The sequence below is a fragment of the Lepidochelys kempii genome, chromosome 13 (assembly GCF_965140285.1).
Source record: "Lepidochelys kempii isolate rLepKem1 chromosome 13, rLepKem1.hap1, whole genome shotgun sequence".
Classification (NCBI taxonomy): domain Eukaryota; kingdom Metazoa; phylum Chordata; order Testudines; family Cheloniidae; genus Lepidochelys; species Lepidochelys kempii.
The window spans coordinates 36,975,992-36,994,221 of NC_136392.1; the positions used below are offsets into that span (position 1 = coordinate 36,975,992).

The following is an 18,230-nucleotide window of genomic DNA, read 5'->3' on the forward strand; positions in this document are numbered from 1 at the left end:
ATCCCTTTAGTGGCTGGGCCAGCATCAGGCTTGGAGATGCTTCTGCCAAGGCCTGGGCTGGATTCTCCATCCCTGGTGACGTGTAACGCAAGCCGGGACATTTCTCTAACAGCTCTGTTCTAGTTCAAGCCAGGATTAGCTCAGGGCCGTCCCAGGGCCACGGCTATGCAGGGGTCAGACGGGACCAGCACCGTGGTCCCTTCCGGCCTTGGAATGGACGAATCTATCGAAGGAACGTGGGTCTCTTATTGCAGTGGATCGGGGTGGAGGGACCCAGGATATCTGCAGGCAGCTCTGGGAATCTCTGTCATCCCTCTGGCTCAGACAAATCTGGTCTTTATTCAGCCAGGGATCAGGAACACGGCATTGCTCGGTACTGGGGAGCACTGGCCAGCACTGCCCCTGTTAACAGGTGGAGAGAGAGCCAGACGGAGGGGAGTGTGGAGACACACAGATCAATTCCATCTGTATCTGCTTGTCAGCTACTGGATTTGGGTGTCAGGGTGGGGGTTGGGCATAATTCCAGCCCTTTAGGTGTTACAGCCCCACAACCTGTAACCAGAGACCTACCCTGCCTGAGTGGAGTCAGCGCTTGCCCCAGACGACACGGGTCAGCAGGGAACTCAGTGCTGGAGACACTGGTATCAGATCTGTACTGATTCCAGAGTATACAAGACAGGAAGTGAAATTTACAAGCAGTGTGGCGGAGGAGTTTGGGGCGGCCGCAGGTCCTAGAACCATCGGACTGAGGTGCTGCAAGTTGTGGCGAAGCAGTGTGGCCTAGTCGCGAGACCACAGGCCCGGACCTCAGGATACCTGGGTTCTGTTCCCAGCTCTGCTGCTGGATGACCTTGGGCAAGTCATGGCCCCTCTCCATGCCTCAGTTTTCCCATCTGGGGCTAATGAGCCCAACCACCTTTGTAAAGTGCTTGGAGATCTGCTGATGGGAAGAGCTAGGGGCCCAGATCCTCAAAGATATTTAGGCTCCTGGTGATTTCAATGGGAGTTTTGCACCTAAACACTTCTGTGGATCTGGTCCTAGATGTTCATATTTAGTTCCAATTTTGCTAATTGCTCAACCCAGCTTCCCTGCATCCTGCCCACTGCCCCATTATCCTTACCCAACCCTGGTTCACTCACACACACAAAGTCCAATCTACAGGCCAGTAATGGAAAAGGCAGCACGAATTGTTCAAACAAGACTGTTTTTATTCAAAAATGGCTTTTTTCCCCCTCAAACAACCATCCGTTTTCAATATTTTCCAAATATTTGGAAATACACAATTCTTCATTTTGTCCCAGTCTATGCTTTCCAGGTTCCCAGGATTTTGGTTTTACCAACCTCCAGTTAGTATCAGGTAATATATAATAAATAATTAAATATTTGTGGGGCGGGGAGAGGAAAAAAGAAAAGGAAATACTGAAAACAAATAAAAGTCAGGTCTGGCTCAAACTGTGTGAAACAAAACATTCGAAATTTCATATGTTTTCATGCAATTGTTTCAATGTTCTATTGTCATGGGCTGTTTAATTTGACTCGCCACGCTTCGTGGTGATAGGTTGCCCACCTAAGCCACATGGCCCCATTCCTGCTCTCTGGTTGGATGAAAGAAAGTTTTTAAGCCAGCCAATGACACACTGCCGCTAGGAATTTTGATGGTGGAAAACTCCTGAAGAATGGATTAGGTATAAAAATGATCAGCATTTGTAGAGGGTCTATAAAATTCAATAGAAAAAAATGTTACCCTTGCTCCAGAATCCCCTCTGCTGAAGTAAATCCCTGTACACATGGGGGAATTCTAATGACTCAGGAGGAAAGTTTTTCACCAAATATTGTTCTGGGGGTAATGGGGCATTTGGATCGGACAGACACAACACAAATGGAGAGATACGGGGACAGAAGCAAGTCAGACACAAAGTAAAAAGCCAGGCAGAAACAACCTGGAAGCAAAGAAATATGGCCCTGAGAGACAGCTAAGAGAAGAAGCTTTTGGGGCACAGAGATGGAGATGCAGGCTGGAGATGCAGGCTTGGGACAGTGAACAGAGTTGCTGTCTGCTGCTGTTTGATTCCAACTGTGTTCAGGGAAAGAGGACTTGGGATATTCCTTGTAAATAAATAGATCACAGCAAAGGAAATACCAGACTGCATCATCAATTTCTGCTTCCAACTGGAACACCCTCAGGGTCCCAAACATTGACTAGCCACTTGGGGTGAAAAAAACATAGAATGAAATTTCAAACATCGATGGGGTATTTCTAGCCACAAAAGGATTTCAGGACTGAGCCATTCGTAGCATTTCTCTAACACTAGGAAAAAATACTCTGATCTAAAGCACCGCGGGGGTTCCACACAGGCACATTGCCCAGTATGGCAATATTTGCCCTTTAAAGGGGAGCGTCTCCTTTAACGCAGCTTCTGCAGAGTTTCGTTGATCCAGGGGATGAATTTGGAGATTCTTGTGTATATGCTGGGGGGGCGTCCGTCCGGATCTCCATTGGAAACAATGCCCTGGACCACCCCGTTGCACACCAGGGGCCCGCCGGAATCACCCTGCCAATAAGGAGAATAACATCAGTGACTGACATTACCCAGCCCAGCCTGTCCTGCGGAGATCTCAGACTGCATGTGGTACAGGTGTTCTCTGCAGCTGAAGGCCCAGCCCTTTCCACCACACAGAACAGTCCTCTCAATGGGTGGTCAGAGAGAGAAATCTAGAGCTGGACAGAATGATGTAACCGTGGAAAAGGTAGTTCCTACAATACTGAAATTTTCCACAGCAAACAATCAATTTTCAATTTTTGCTTTAGGCAAATTGAAAGGAAATATTTCATTTTGGGTCAGTTCCACCTGAATCGGAATATTTCAGTTTTTTAAAATGAACTCAAACATTTAGTTTGGAATCAGTTCAACAAAATATTAAACTGCTTTTTCCTATCTGTGCATTGCCTTTCCAGAGTAGTAGTTCAGGTCTGTATACTCTCCTAAGGGGTTGGCTCCCTTGAGGACTACATCTCCCAGCTCCCAACCTGGAGTTGCCTCTGATTGAATGTTCAGGGCAACAAGGGAATCACCTGACTCAGTGCATTGTAGGAGTTGTAGTCCAGACAGGGCCTACATAAGGGAAAACAGAGGCCTGAACTACAGCTTCCAGAAGGCAATGTGCTGATAAGGAACTGGAGTTTAATGTTGAACTCACGTGAAATGAAGCATTTCAGGTCAGGTCAGCAAACCAAAATCCTAGAATTATAGAAATGTCAGCCTGAAGTGACTTTGAGAGGTCACCTAGTCTACCCCTTTTCACTGAGGCTGGACCAAATAAACCTAGACCATCCCTGACAGGTATCTTGCCAACCTGGGCTTAAAAACTTCCAATGATGGGGATTCTGCAACCTCCCTAGTTAACCTGTTCCAGACCTTAATGACCCTGAGAGTTAGAAAGTTTTTTCCGAATACAGTAACTCCTCGCTTAACGTTGTAGTTATGTTCCTGAAAAATGCGATTTTAAGCGAAATGATGTTAAGCAAATCAAATTTCCCCATAAGAATTAATGTAAATGGGGGGGGTTAGGATCCAGGGAAATTTTTTTCACCAGACAAAAGACTATATTATATATATACACACATAGTATAAGTTTTAAACAAACAATTTAATACTGGTACACAGTGATGACGATTGTGAAGCTTGGTTGAGGTGGTGAAGTCAGAGGGTGGGATATTGCCCAGGGGTTGCCTTGCTGCTAAATGATGAACTAGCACTTGGCTGAGCCCTCAAGGGTTAACACACTGTTGTTAATGTAGCCTCACACTCTACAAGGCAGCAGGAATGGAGGGAGGGGAGACAGCGTGGCAGACAGAGACACACACCCTGTGTGTGAGAGAGAGATGTACATTGCCCCTTTAAGTACGCTGACCCTACTCTAAGCTCATTGCCTTTTTAAGTAGATCAGCAAGCTGAGACAGCAGCTGCTGCCAGGAACCTCCTTCCGTCCTGAGCCCTGTTGTGTGTCCTGCTCTATGGAAGATGGGATAAGTGGGGTGCAGGAGCAGGGGGGAGGGGGACACCCTAATATTAGCTCCCCTCTTCCCCCCCACTCCGCACAGCAAGCAGGAGGCTCTGGGGAGCAGCTACAAGGCAGAGGGCAGGAGCAGCACATGGCAGTGGGAGGAGGGACAGCTGAACTGCCGGCAATTGATAGCCTGCTCGGCGGCTGCCCCACAGGGAACTTAGGGGAGCGGGGAGCTGATGGGGGGCTGCCGGCCCACCCTGGTTCCAAGCCCCCACCAGCTCGCTGCAACGGGCTGCTCTTCCTGCAAGCAGTGGACAAAGGAGGCGGCTGCCAAACGACGTTATAAGGGAGCATTGCACAGCTTTAAACGAGCATGTTCCCTAACTGATCAGCAATGAAACAACGTTAACCGGGACGACTTTAAGTGAGGAGTTACTGTATCCAACATTAATCTCCCTTGCTGCAGATTAAGCCCAATACTCCTTGTCCCACCTTCAGTGGACATGGAGAATGTTTGGTCACTGTCCTCTTTAGAACAGCCCTTAGCATATCATAGAACCATAGAATCTCAGGGTTGGAAGGGATCTCAGGAGGTCATCTAGTCCGACCCCTGCTCAAAGCAGGACCAACCCCCAACTAAATCATATTTGAAGATGGTTATCACATCCCCCCTCCAGCCTCATCTTCCCTAGCCTAAACATGCCCAATTCTTTAGCCTTTCCTCCTAGGTCAGCTGTTCTAAACCTCTGACCATTTTGTTGTTGTTTCTCTCCTCTGGACGCTCTCCAGTTTGTTCACATGGAAGCAGGGGTGAAGTGGGCCGGTACCGGCCAGTACGGTGTAGCGGCAAAAAGCCGGTACCGGCCTGTATGGAGCCAACGTTAAAGCGCTGCCACAGCAGTGCTTTAACGTCACTTCCCCTTTTGCCCCCACTCCAGGCTGCTGCCAGGGGGCAGGGCGGGGGGGAGGGGGGCAAAAAGGGAAGCTGCCCCAGAGCTGGCGATTTAAAAGGGCCCGGGGCTCCCAGCCATTGCCGCTGCTACCACAGCAGCAGCCTGAACCCCGGGCCCTTTTAAATCACTGCCGGAGCCCCGGACGGCGCAGGCCAGGCAGTGCGGATGGGCTGGCTGGGGGAGGCTGACCCCCAGCCCCTCCCCTTCAGCCTGAGGCCCAGCCCCTTCCAGGGGCCCGGAGCTGGTCCCCTGCACCGGTAAGTGTTTCATATTACTTTCACCCCTGCATGGAAGGAAACATTTCAATCTGTTCACATCTCAGCATGTTTCATTTCCCTTTAAAATGTTGCAATGAAACATTTTGACTTTTCTGAGTCAAACCAGATTTTGGAATTTCTGCTCTGCCAAAAATGTTGAAATCTCAACTCTTCCTCAAAAACAAAGATTGAAATGTTGCCATTTCCTGTGAGATGGGAACACTGATTCTCCCTCAGCTCCAGTGACATCCTGGCCCTATGGATGTCAATAGCAAAGCTCCCATCCACATGTATGGGGCCAGGATTTCACCAGGGTCCTGTCTGTTGCGTGGCCTCAAGGTTGAGTTCACCAGTAGAGCCTCCAGGGAAGGTGAAGAGTAGAGACATGAGAACATGTGGTGGTGGTGGGGGGGTCCCCATGTTTTATTAACATTTTCCCTAGAACATGTTTAAAAAAATCAAAGCCCAAAAATGTCTACTCATGAGGCATCATGGGAGTTGTATTTCAGGGGCCTCATGCCATTATGGGAACACAGGATTGGAAGGGGCGTACTGGGTCATGCAGTCCAGTTCCTGCTATCCCAGGCAGCCCTGTCATATCATCCCATCCATAAACTTATCAAGCTCTGTCTGCATCCTTGTTAGGTTGTTCCCCTTGCCCACAACTGCTGCCGTTGGAGGTTGTTCCAGAACCTCCCACCTCTGATGGTTAGAAATCTTCTCCTCATCTCCAGGCTCCATTGATCCCTGCCCCATTTATCCCCATTTTATTTTTCCTGTAGCTTCCACAGCTCGTCTCCCTCCCTGCTGTCCACTCCTCTGCCCACCCTGATGTATTTGTAGAGCAATCAGACCCTGCTCAGCCTGTGTTTTAGGCTAACATAGCTCAGTATTTTACTCCCCTCTCATGAGACTGGCTCTCCATTCCCCCGACCGTCCCACCAGCCCTTCTCGGCACCTGGTCCAGCCGGAATCCCTCTTTCTGGGACAGGGCTGCCCAGAACTCTGCACCGGATTCCAGCTGAGCTCTGCCCAGAGCCTTCTCCACTGGCATTAAACCCTCCCTCTCTACTGGAGACACCTGAACTGCTCCATCCCAGGATCGCATGGGCCTTTCTCCTGGAGGCCCGTAGTCACCCTGCAATTGACAGACACACCCAGGTCTCCCTTCCGCTCTGTTGCTTTGAGCTCATGAGCCCTCAGCTCAGAGCAGCAATTTTCTTGTTTCTTGTCCCTATGTGCATGAGCCCATGTTAAATTTCAGCCCATTTCTACCAGCACCTTGCACAAGGGCACTAACACCGGAGATACCTCTCTGGAGACGTCCTAGATACTGGTTTCCCTGGGTGGGCTGCATCTCCCATGACGCACTATGGGCTCCCTTTGGGAAGTGGAGCATGGGAGGGGCACGGCCATACTGGTTTCCACCAGCTCCTTCCCCTGGAGCAGCTTGCTGCACCCCCAGTGGCTCTGGGCCGGGGGGTATTTACCTGGAAGGCTGATTTCTTGGCGTGGGGGCTGCCGGCACACAGCATGGTGGTGGGGTCGTAATGCCGGTACCGCTCTCCGCACAGCCCGTCCGACACCACCTCCTGCTCCGCCTCCTGCAGCCTGTCGGAGGTGGTGTTCACTCCGGTCCGACCCCACCCGGCCACGCTGCACTCGGAGCCTGGGCTGACGTGGTGATCGGCCTCCGGCAGGGGGATGGGCATCACCCACTCGGTCAGCTCCGCGCTGTGCCACAGCTGCCATGGGGAGGAGAGAGAGAGAATGGACCCAGATCAGCGCTGGGACTGGGGCTGGGAAGGGGCAGCACCACCCGGCCAGAGTATGGATGTGAGTCCAGGGAGTGAGTGTGAGGTCACTGGGGGAGGGATGATGGGAACGGAGTGCTACCTTCAGCAGTGTGAGGTCACTGGGGGAGGGATGATGGGATGGGGGTGGTACCTGCAGCAGTGCGAGGTCACTGGGGGCCGGCTGATGGGATGGGGGTGGTACCCTAGCAGAATGAGGTCACTGGTGGTGGTACCTTCAGCAGCATGATGTCATTATCAAAGTTCTCATTGCTGAAGTCAGGGTGCTGGATCCAGCGACGGGCCCGGATCCGTTGCCAGTTCTGTCCTGGCTTCATGAAGTCTTGGACTCCCAGGTAGACAAAGATATTGCTGGAAATGAGAAGGAGAGAATATGGGGACGTTAGTACCCTTTGGACAGTGAGGTCGGGCCATCACAGCCCCTCGAATAGGGACACCAACCCTGCACCTGGCCTGTGCAAATTTCTATCTATAGTTGTGCAACTGAGTAACACAGAGACCCTCTTATGCACCTAGATGTGGATGGACTTCCTCCTTCTCCCCTCTTGTTGGCTAAAGAGACCCCAAAAGACTGACCAATGGACTGTTCTCCTATTCAGAGTGACCCATTGTCCAGTTCTTGTGTCCATGATTCAAAAAGGATGTTGATAAATTGGGAAAGGGTCAGAGAAGAGCCACGAGAATGATCAAAAGATTGGAAAACCTGCCTTATACTGACAGGTTTCAGAGTAACAGCTGTGTTAGTCTGTATTCACAAAAAGAAAAGGAGTACTTGTGGCACCTTATAGACTAACCAATTTATTGTAGCTCACGAAAGCTCATGCTCAAATAAATTGGTTAGTCTCTAAGGTGCCATAAGTACTCCTTTTCTTTTTGCCTTATACTGAGAAACTCAAGATCAATTGGTTTCTAATTTAGAGGGACTATAAAGGATTCTGTTTGTTTTTCTTTCTCAATTATTGTTTCATGGTATGAATTATTAACAAGGACTGTAACTAACCATTGGGAGAATTTACCAAAGGTCATCATGGATTCTGATTCACTGACAATTTTTAAACAAGACTGGATTTTTTAAAGATCGGCTGTAGATCAAAAGGAATTATTTGGGAGACATTTTCTGGTCTGTGTTATACAGGAGGTCGCACAAGGTGATCACAATGATCTTGTAATCTCTGAATCATTGAACTGCATACGGCAGAAGAAGGAAAATACCCATCAGAAGGTGTAAGGACCTTACCTGGGTGTAACTTTGAAATATTAAAAGAAATTTCTTAAAGGGGGAGAATCCCAGACGCCTTGGCTGGGCCGACACAGAAATAAGGTTGCTGGAGTGAATGAAACATACAAATAAGAAAAGGATCAAATAATATTTTATGCACCGTCGCCATCTACTGGGTATGGATGGAAGTAGGAAGAAGCCCAAATCTGCAAATGATCCTGGAGAGAGAGAGGTCATTATGTGAGATGAAAGAGCTTGCTGAGTGCCTCAGAGAAGATGCTGAAGTCCAGAAGGGTTCCCGGACACTTGGCCCAGCACCTCTGCACAGCCCCTTCCCTCCTCCAGAGTTAGCAGGACATGAGAAGTAGTGGTGAGACTTGATGGCAGAGATTGAATCTCTTCATCTTTCTTTAACCTCAGTATCTGGGTGTTCCCCTGTTGTCTCTGCTCTCGGCCTAGAGAGACCTCAAGGAACCATAACTTGGATTTTAACTAAGCTACGCTCTATGCCTGTTTCTCCTTCGTCAGTCCAAGTCAACAGCCTACGACAACCTCCAACAAACAACTTGAGGCAACTGCTTTTGATGCTTTAAACTAGTGTCCCCCCTCCAAACTAGAACTATCAGGGACCACATTCACAGAGCACCTTAAGGCAAAGTGCAACTTTAGCGCATGGAGAATTAATGACAGTGTGAGAAATGTGCTAGAGACATGAAAGTATGGATGGCTGATGATCGTAAGTGAATGTAGCAGGAAATCCTGGGGATTGGATCAGTCTCTGGTGCAACAGCTGAGCCCCAGCGCTGATCTACATCAATTGCTTACAAGGTTGTTGGGTTTGGCAGGGCTCAGATCCCCAAAAGGCAATTATGGGATTTCTTGATTGGTTAAGAAAAACCAAGTGCCTGGGTTTGTGAGGTGATGGACAAGGGAAAAGACCAGAGAAGAAGCCACATTTCAACTGAGTGAAGTGACTCAATCACAGGGATTTGAATACAAAGGTCAGCTGGGATATTCACCATGCTAGTTTGGTGGGTTTGGGCTTTAAAATCTAACAGGCACCCATGAAAATTCATAATTTTCACATCCCATAAACGTCTAGTCTTTGGGGCAACATATTTCCAGCTCTGATCCTGCCCCAGGGTGGGGGACTGGCTGGCTCGGTGGATGGGGAATGGGACAGAGGGCCTTTCTCCTCTAGGGGCACCAGCCCCAATCCAGCCCCAGGGCAGGTGACCAGCTGGCTCAGGGGTGCGGGATGGCATGTTTCTTACCCCAGGTTGCAGTTACAATGAGCCGCCGTCACCACCACGTCCTCCTGGATCAGGAACCCTCCGCAGCTTCCCATTGACCCGATTTGCACGTAGGCCATGTAGGGTCTGGAGCCGAGCGGGGCTTCCTGGCCCCTGATGACCCGATCTGGAGAAAGACAGGGAGGGGTTCAAAAGGGAGTCTGGAGAGTGGGACCAAGAGCCCAGTGCAACGCAGACCCTAATCCATCAGCGCCACCTCCTGCTGGCCTGGATCAGCCCCTTGCCCACCTCCAGCCCGGCCTCCCCCTGGATCATCCCCCCAGCCTGGTGTCTACCCATACATGTACCCAGTGTAATCCACATATTCCCACGTGGACATGTCCATCCATCCATCCCTAATCCCACACCCAGCCATCCATTCATCTGTCTGTGGGGCTGCACCAGGCCATCTCCCCACGCAGAGAAGTAGGCCAGGGATTCCCTAGCATTCTCCAGCCCCATTGCCCCCTCTCCTGACACCTACCTGAGCCTGAGGGCTAATCCCAAACCCTGCCCCTGATGTGGGCTGCCCATGAGCCCTGGTCTCCCTAATCTCACCACTAGAACTGGGCAAATTTTTCTAAGCAATTGGTAAATTTGCCAAAAAATGCAACTTTGGGGCATCAGAAGAACCTGCGAATTCCGGTGGAATTCTGAGGATTTATTTTGACTACCAAAAAAGGAAATTTTTTTCTGGAAAAAGGAGGCAACTTTAGTTCTTGGCATTGGGAAACAAAACAGCTCACCTTTTTCTTTTGAAATGTTGATTTGTTTAGAAATGGAGTGAATTATTTTTGAAAACAGCGGGAAAAAACCCCTCTAAAACAACCTGAAATCAAATGAAAAAACACCCCCAAGTGTTGTTGGGATTGAAGTAAGCACATGAAAGCAAATGAAAAAGAAAAAACAATTGGTTCTGGATCAACTTTTTTAGTGAGAAAAACCAAATAAAATCATTTTTGGGTTGAACCCAATTTCCCCCAGATTTTATATTTCAGCCCCTGAACCAAAAACTCAGCGATTCGCTCAGCCCCACTCTGACCATTAGCCCCCCAGGGCTGGGAAATCAACCAGTCACTCAGCTCAACTCACCAGCATGAAGCCTCCAGGGCAGGAGAAAGGCTGCAGCCACTGGGAGAAAGGCCGTGGGGAACAGGAGCAGCAGCATCCTTGGTACAAATCCAGGGGCTGGGTCTGGTGGGTCTGTCTCAGCCCCAGGGTTTATATAGAGCGGGTGGTAGAGAGGGGACCCTGGGAAGAGGTGATCCGGGAAGTGCAGGGTCATGGACCCAGCTACCAAGAAATGCCCCATCAGCGATGTGTCAGGGGTGGAGATTCCCCAAGAGGAAATGCCTGCATGCGGGGGGGGGGGGGGGTGTTCCTTCCTGCACTGGTGCCCTCCCTGCCATTGGCTGGGGCCATGGATAACGCTGCTTTCTTCCTGCCCCTGGTTGGGACAGAGCCAGTGCTGAGGCCTCCCAGCTGCAGATGGCAGAATCCCCCCTGGTCTGTTCTTCCCCTGGATACCTGTGTAAGGGAACTGTTGACCCCTCACTAACATTCATGGGGGTGTTTTAGTTGCTAGCTCTCAGTACTAAAAAGGGGGAAGGGTCGATGGGGAATCAGGACCCTGAGACTGACAGTCCCCAGGTATAATGGGGAGAGGCCAGTGCTCCAGGTCAGCCTGAATGACAGGGCGAGCAGGCTATTCAGGGAGTCAGGAGGCCAGGGAGGTCCCGTTCTCTGTGTGAGCTGGATTTGCCTGGGTCAGACAGAGTGGGGCTGAGCTAAGGAGAAAGCAGGGGCCTGAGCTGAGCTGGGGAGCAGAGCTGGGCCAGATCCAGAGAGAGCAGACGCTGTCCTGGGAGCAGAGCTGCAGCCCCAAAGCCAGCACAGCCCAGAGAGAACAGACTTGCCCTGGGAGCAGAGCTGCAGCAACCAGAGCCAGAGGAGCCAGAAAAGCAGGCCAGGAAGCAGGTCAGTGCTGGGAGCAGAGTCACAGAAGCAGCCTGCAGAGCAGACCTGTCCTGGGAGCAGAGCTGCAGCAGCCAGAGCCGGAGGGACCAGAGCAGCAGCCCAGGGAGCTGGAGGCAGAGCAGCAGCAGCAGTGCAGAGATCGAGTGGTGCAGCTGGGGCTGGAGCAGTCCGGAGCTGGGTGCGGTGAGCAGCTGGGGAGACCAAGGGGGACCCTGGGCAGCGGGCCCAGCACAGGGAGACGCCTCAGCCAAGAGGCTCTGCAGGCCAGGCTTGGATTGTAACCCCGACAGGGCGGGGGCGACACAGGGCAGAAGGGTCCTGCCACTTAGAGCCTGAGAGCGTGTGGCCATCACCAGAGCGAGTGTCCAACCCAGAGCATCCCTGCAGCACAACCAGGGCCTGAGCAGGAGGCCTGGGGCTTACAAGGAACAGACTGTGAACTGCCCTGACATCCAGAGACACTGTTTGTGATGTTCCCTGCCACAGAGCGGGTTGATGTGTTTCCTTTAACCTTTCCCATTTTTCCTGATTCTTTTTAAAATTAATTGTTGATTAAATAACTTGCATTTGCTTTAACTTGTATGTAATGGTCAGTGGGTCAGAGAAGTGCCCAGTGCAGAGAGAGTACCCCGGAGTGGGGACACCCTAGCCCCTGTCCTAGGTGATCACAGCAGGGTTGGGGGTCGAGCCCCCCAGGAATCCTGGGCCCAGCCTTGTTGGGGTTACGAGGACTCTGCCAGACAGGAGAGTGGAAGGGGAGTCCTCAAGGGCAGGGAGGCCACTGGGTAAAGGAAGTGGGAGCGAGGACTCAGATCCTTTCGCTAGCCCACTTCACCAGGGTAGTGCAGAAGCCAGGAAAGTTCCCCACAATAGCGGGACTATTTCCCCGCTTACACCTGGATCCATAGATGTTCGTGCCCTCCTGAGTGACCCCAGCCAGAGAAGCTCACCGAGCTCCCCTGGATTGAGCCCGGTCACTGGTGTTTGACGAACGCCTCTTCCAGCAAGGCAGCAAAGCTGGGTCTGCTGCCACCTGGAGATGGAGGAACCCCCCTGCTCTGTGGAGCTGGTTCCCCTGGTGAATCCCCCTCCCTGTCACATACTGGGGCCTCCTTTCCCATTGGATTGGATCAGGCTCCAACTTCCCCTGTTAGATCTTGCTCTGCCTTTCCCTTCTGGATTGAAGAGCCCCCAGCACCCGGCTTTGTCTCCCCGCGAAGGTCCTTGTGCCCTGAGCGCTGGCATCTCGCCACAGACTTGTGGAGAGGCCAAACAGAGTGAGTGCTTTCAGTCTCTTCCTGCCAGGTGTTTTCTCCAGCCCTCCAATCATTTGCCTGGCGCCATCCTGCCCCATCTCCAGTTTGGTGCCAGCCCTTTTAAAGTGCGCAGCCCTGAACTGGGCGCAGGATCCCTGGATCCCCCGGGAAACACCCTCCCTGTTCCTGCTCACCATGGCCCTGTTGGGGTCTCAGCAGCAGTGCAAGTCCAGAATCTATCTATCTATCTATCTATCTATCCCCATCCACCCCATCTATCTATCTATCTATCTATCTATCTATCTATCTATCTATCTATCTATCTATCTATCTATCTATCGCCATCCACCCCATCTATCTATCTATCTATCTATCTATCTATCTATCTATCTATCTATCTATCTATCTATCTATCTATCTATCGCCATCCACCCCATCTATCTATCTATCTATCTATCTATCTATCTATCTATCTATCTATCTATCTATCTATCTAAAGAGATCTCTGAGCCGTTAGTGATTATCTTAGAGAACTCATGAACAAAGGGAGAGATCTCAGAGGACTGGAAAAGAGCAAAGATAGTACCTGTCTATAAAAAGGGGGAATAAGGGTAACCCAGGGAATTATAGACCAGTCATCTATATTTTGGTACCTGGAAAGAGAATGGAGCAAATAATCCAACACTCAGATCTCCATCCTTAGAGGCTTTTAAGGTCCAGCTTGACCAAGCCCTGGCTGGTATGATTTACTTGGGTTTGGTCCTGCTTTGAGCAGGGTGTTGGACTAGCTGACCTCCTGAGGTCTCTTCCAACCCTAATCTTCTATGGATCTATGATTCTATAATTTGAAACATCTAAAAGAAAAGAAGGTAATAAGTAAGAGTTAACATGGGTTTGTCAAGAACAAATCATGTCTAACCAACGTAGTATCTTTTGACAGGGTAACAAGCCTAGTTGATAGGTGGGGAGCAGTACATGTGATTTATCTCAAGTTTAGTAAAGCTTTTGTTATGTCTTGCATGACCTTCTCATAAACAAACTAGGGAAATATAGCCTAGAAGAACCTACTATAAGGTAGGCACATAACTGGTTGGAAAACTGTTCCCAGAGAGTTGTTATCAGCGGTTCACAGCCAAGCAGAAGCAGCATATCGAGTGGAGTCCTGCAGGGATCTATCCTGGGTCAGGTTCTATTCAATAACTGCATAAATTATTTAGATAATGGCATAGAGAGTACACTTATAAAGTATGCAGATGATACCAATCTGGGAGGAGTTGCGCGTGGTTTGGAGGACAGGATTAGAATTCAAAATGATCTTGACAAACTGCAGAGATGGTGTGAAATAAATAGGACACAATTCAATAACGATAAATGCAAATCACTGTACTTAGGAAGGAACAATCTGTTTCACACATATGAAATGGGAAATGACTGCCTGGGAAGGAGCAGATCAAAAATTGAATATGAGCCAACAGTAATCCTGTTGCAAAACAAGTGAATGTCATTCTGAGATCTATTAGCAGGAGTCTTATAAGCAAGACACAAGAAGCAATTCTTCTGCACTACTCAGCACTGATTAGTCCTCAACTGGAATATTGCATCCAGCTGAGGGTCCCGCATTTCAGGAAAGATGTGGAGAAATTGAAGAAATTCCAGAGGAGAGCAACAAAAATGATTACAGGACTAGAAAACATGATCTCTGAGGAAAGATTGAAAAGATTGGGTTTGTTTAGTCTGGAGAAGAGAAGGCTGAGGAGGACATGATAACAGTCTTCAAATACCTAAAAGATTGTTATGAATAGGAGGGTGATAAATTGTTCTCCTTAATCACTGAGGACAGGACAGGAAGCAATGGGCTTAAACTGCAACAAGGGAGATTTAGGTTGGGCATTAGGAAAAACTTCCTGACTGTCAGGGTGGTTAAGCACTAGAACAAATTGCCCAGGGAGGTTGTGGAATTGCCTTCTTTGGAGATTTCTAAGAGCAGGTTAGACAAACATCTGTTAGGGATGATCTAGATAATACTTAGACCTACCTCAGTGCAGGGGACTGGATGAGATGACATATCGTGGTCCCTTCTAGTTCGTTCTTTCTTTCTTTCTTTCTTTCTTTCTTTCTTTCTTTCTTTCTTTCTTTCTTTCTTTCTTTCTTTCTTTCTTTCTATTTTTGAGTTGTTCAGAGCTTATTTGTTTAGTTACATTTGTTTGTTGATGTTGATTTAATTCTGGGTAATTGTTTGCGGTTAGGTTGGGCTTACTAAGGCAGGAGGGTTCGTCAATGTTGCAAGTGTCATCCTTATGGTGGAAAAGACCATCCCTCCATCCAACCATCCATCTCTCTACCTGTCCATGTGTCCATCCGACCATCCATCCATCCCTCTATCCATTCCTGCACTATCCATCCATCCACCTATCCATCCATACACATCCATCCGTCCATCCATCCCCACACCTAAATTCATAGATTCCAAGGCCTGCAGGGACCATGGTGATCATCTGGTCTGAACTCCTGTGTAACTCTGCCCAGAAAACTGCCCCACAATTATACCTAGAGTGAATTGTTTAGAAAAAACATCCAGTCTTAATTTTAAAATGGTCAGTTATTAAGAATTGACCATGACTCTTTATTAAATCTTTGTTCTCTGTGTAGATACTTATAGACTGTGATCATGTCACCCAATAGCTTTCTCTTTGTTAAACTAAACAGATTGAGCTCTTTGAGCCTATCATTGTCAGGTATGTTTTCTAATCATTTGATCATTCTCATGGCTCTTCTCTGACCCCTCCCCAATATATCAAAATACTTCTTTAATTGTGGGCCCCAGATTTGGACACAGGATTCCAGCAGAACTTGCACCAGTGTCAAATCCAGAGGTAAAATAACCTCTATACTCCTACTCGACATTCCACTGTTTATGAACCCCAGGATTGCATTAGCGATTTTGGCCACAGCATCACACTGGGAGATCATGTTCAGCTGCTTATCCACCATGACCCCCAAATATTTTGCAGAGTCTCTGCTTCCCAGGATGGCATCCCCCATCCTGTAAATATGGCTGACATTTTTTTTCTTGGATGTCAAAATGCATAATGTTTGCTTGCACTCAGTTTACCAAACAATCTAGATCACTCTGTATCGGTGCCCTGTCATCTTCATTATTGAACACTCCCCCAATTTTTGAGTCATCTACAAACGTTATCAGTGATGATTTCATGTTTTCTTCCAGGGCATTGATAAAAATGGTAAGTGGCATAGGACAAGAACCGATACCTGACCCCACAAGAAACACACCCATTTGATGATGATTCCCCATTTACAATTACATTTTGAGACCTCTAATTTAGCTATCTTTTAATCCATTTCTTGTATGCCATGGTAATCTTATATCATTCTCATTTTTAATCAGCATGTGCAGTACCAAGTCAAATGCCTTCCAGAATTATAAGTATATAACTTTATCACCAAAGTTGTAATCTGATCAAAAGGAGACAAGGTCTGTGAGGGGATATCTTTTATTGGACCAACTTTTATTGGTGAGAAAAACACACTTTTGAGCCTACACAAAGCTCTTTTTCAGGTCTGGGAAAGGATATCGGGGTGTCACAGCTAAGTAGAAGTGGAACAGGTTGTTTAGCATAAGTACTTAGTACATATTTCTCTCCAAATTCATCAGAAGCAAGCTCCACGAAGATCAGGACCAGGACCCACCAACTCAAAGTAGCATCAGACCCTGCCAGAACAAAAGATGCAAAACATGCAGAAATATCTCCACTGCTACAATGATCAACACCCCATCCTACAATGCACCTTTCAAGATCCTACACATGCCCATCACAACATGTGGTTTTCCTCATCCAGTTCACTAAATGCCCCAATAAGAACAAAGTGGGTGAAATGAGACAACAACCTTCAAATGAACTCACACAGAAAAATGATGGAAGACAAAAACATGTTACCATCCAGGGACAAACACTTTTCACAAAATGATCACTCCATGTCTGACCTCTCAGTCCTCATCCTCAAAGGAAATCTGCACAACACTTGCAAAAGAACTAGACACTTAAAAAAATAAAAAAAAAATAAAGTGAATAGAGACACCTGATTCTTGGCTTATTACAAGAATCTGTAACCCACTGAACCCCTTTCCCCACACCTTTTCCACCCTCTTTCTCCCCCTATGACTGGAGAGATGTTAACAGGCTACTTCACCTTTTATGATCCCTTGAAATATGTGTTAACTTCTTATGCTAAACAATCTGTTTCCACCTTGCATTGAGCTGTGAAACACAGAGGACCTTTTCCAGACCTGAAGATGAGTTCTGTGTAAGCTCCAAAGCTTGTCTCTCTCACTCAGATAAATTAATGCAATAGGATATCACCTTACCCACCTTGTCTTTGACATATCCTCGGATCCACATGGCTACAACAAAGCTGTGTAAATCCAAAAAAGATATCAAGTTCAACAATCGCTGAGCTGTACACCCATTGGGACAGTAGTGGGCACTGTTGCCACAACAGGTGAATTCCTGCTGGGTCGGTATCTCTTGGAGACAGGGAACAGAGTGGCAACAAACCCTCTGTCCAGTATTCAGGGGCCATGAGGTGCAGATGTGGGGCAAACGCCAGGCAGAGCAGTTACAGTCAGACGCAGACAGGAATCCAGACACACACACACAGAGGCTGCTGCATCAAGCATTGCATCACAAGTGGCATGTGCCGGCTGGAAGGAAGAGGTTAATGAGGGCTTACTCAGCTGTGTCAAGGAACCAGTGTGAACAGAGTGAAGGGTTCATGCACAGGGCAGAATGATGGTCCACACCAGGAGAAGTAGGAACTGAAAAGTTCAGATACGGGACCTATCCCCTGTAGAGGGTAGCAGCTCTATTCGGACCTCAGGAAGTGGGGATTTGATGGCTAATGGGGGAGAGGGAAATGGGACATAGGGACTTTTCCCTCTAGGGGGTGCTGGCTCCAATACCAGCCTTTCTATAGTTGTTTTTCTTTTTTTTTTTGCACCATCCAAAAGGGTTTAATAGAGAGAATCTGATCCCTGCTCTAGAATCCCACAGGAGAGTCAAAAAACTCTGAGAGACACAAAGGGTTTTATCTCAACATCTATGGACTGCTTCCCCCACCCCCAATCCATTTTGATACCAATCAATTCATAGCATTTTTCTAAGAGTAATGAAGATAATCTGCATTTCACACTCAAAGCCTAGTTAGCCCATGGCTGGTCTAGCCAGGCAAAGAGCCAGGAAAATGGATGTCTACTTTAGTGCTGTTTCTGCAGAATGTTCTGGATACAGGGGATGAAGGTGGAGAGTCTTGTGAACACGCTTGGGTGGTAGAAATTCCCATCAACATATGAAGCGATTCCCTGGGCCACTCCCTCACATACCAAATAGCCACTAGAATCACCTGGGATTAGGAAAAACCCTAATTATGTTTGCATT

The 18,230-nt window shown here is 48.4% G+C and overlaps 1 protein-coding gene across 1 annotated transcript; it reads right to left on the reverse strand.

The window, feature by feature from the left end:
- Positions 1–1,188: 1,188 nt before the first annotated feature.
- Positions 1,189–10,839, reverse strand: LOC140896634 (duodenase-1). Its single transcript, XM_073308557.1, has 5 exons — positions 10,637–10,839; positions 9,527–9,671; positions 7,249–7,384; positions 6,710–6,964; positions 1,189–2,553 (listed from the first exon to the last, which is right to left on the reverse strand). Exons 1-5 carry the CDS (start codon positions 10,827–10,829, stop codon positions 2,407–2,409), a joined length of 876 nt encoding a protein of 291 aa, XP_073164658.1. The 5' UTR covers positions 10,830–10,839; the 3' UTR covers positions 1,189–2,406.
- Between the last annotated feature and the right edge of the window lie 7,391 nt (positions 10,840–18,230).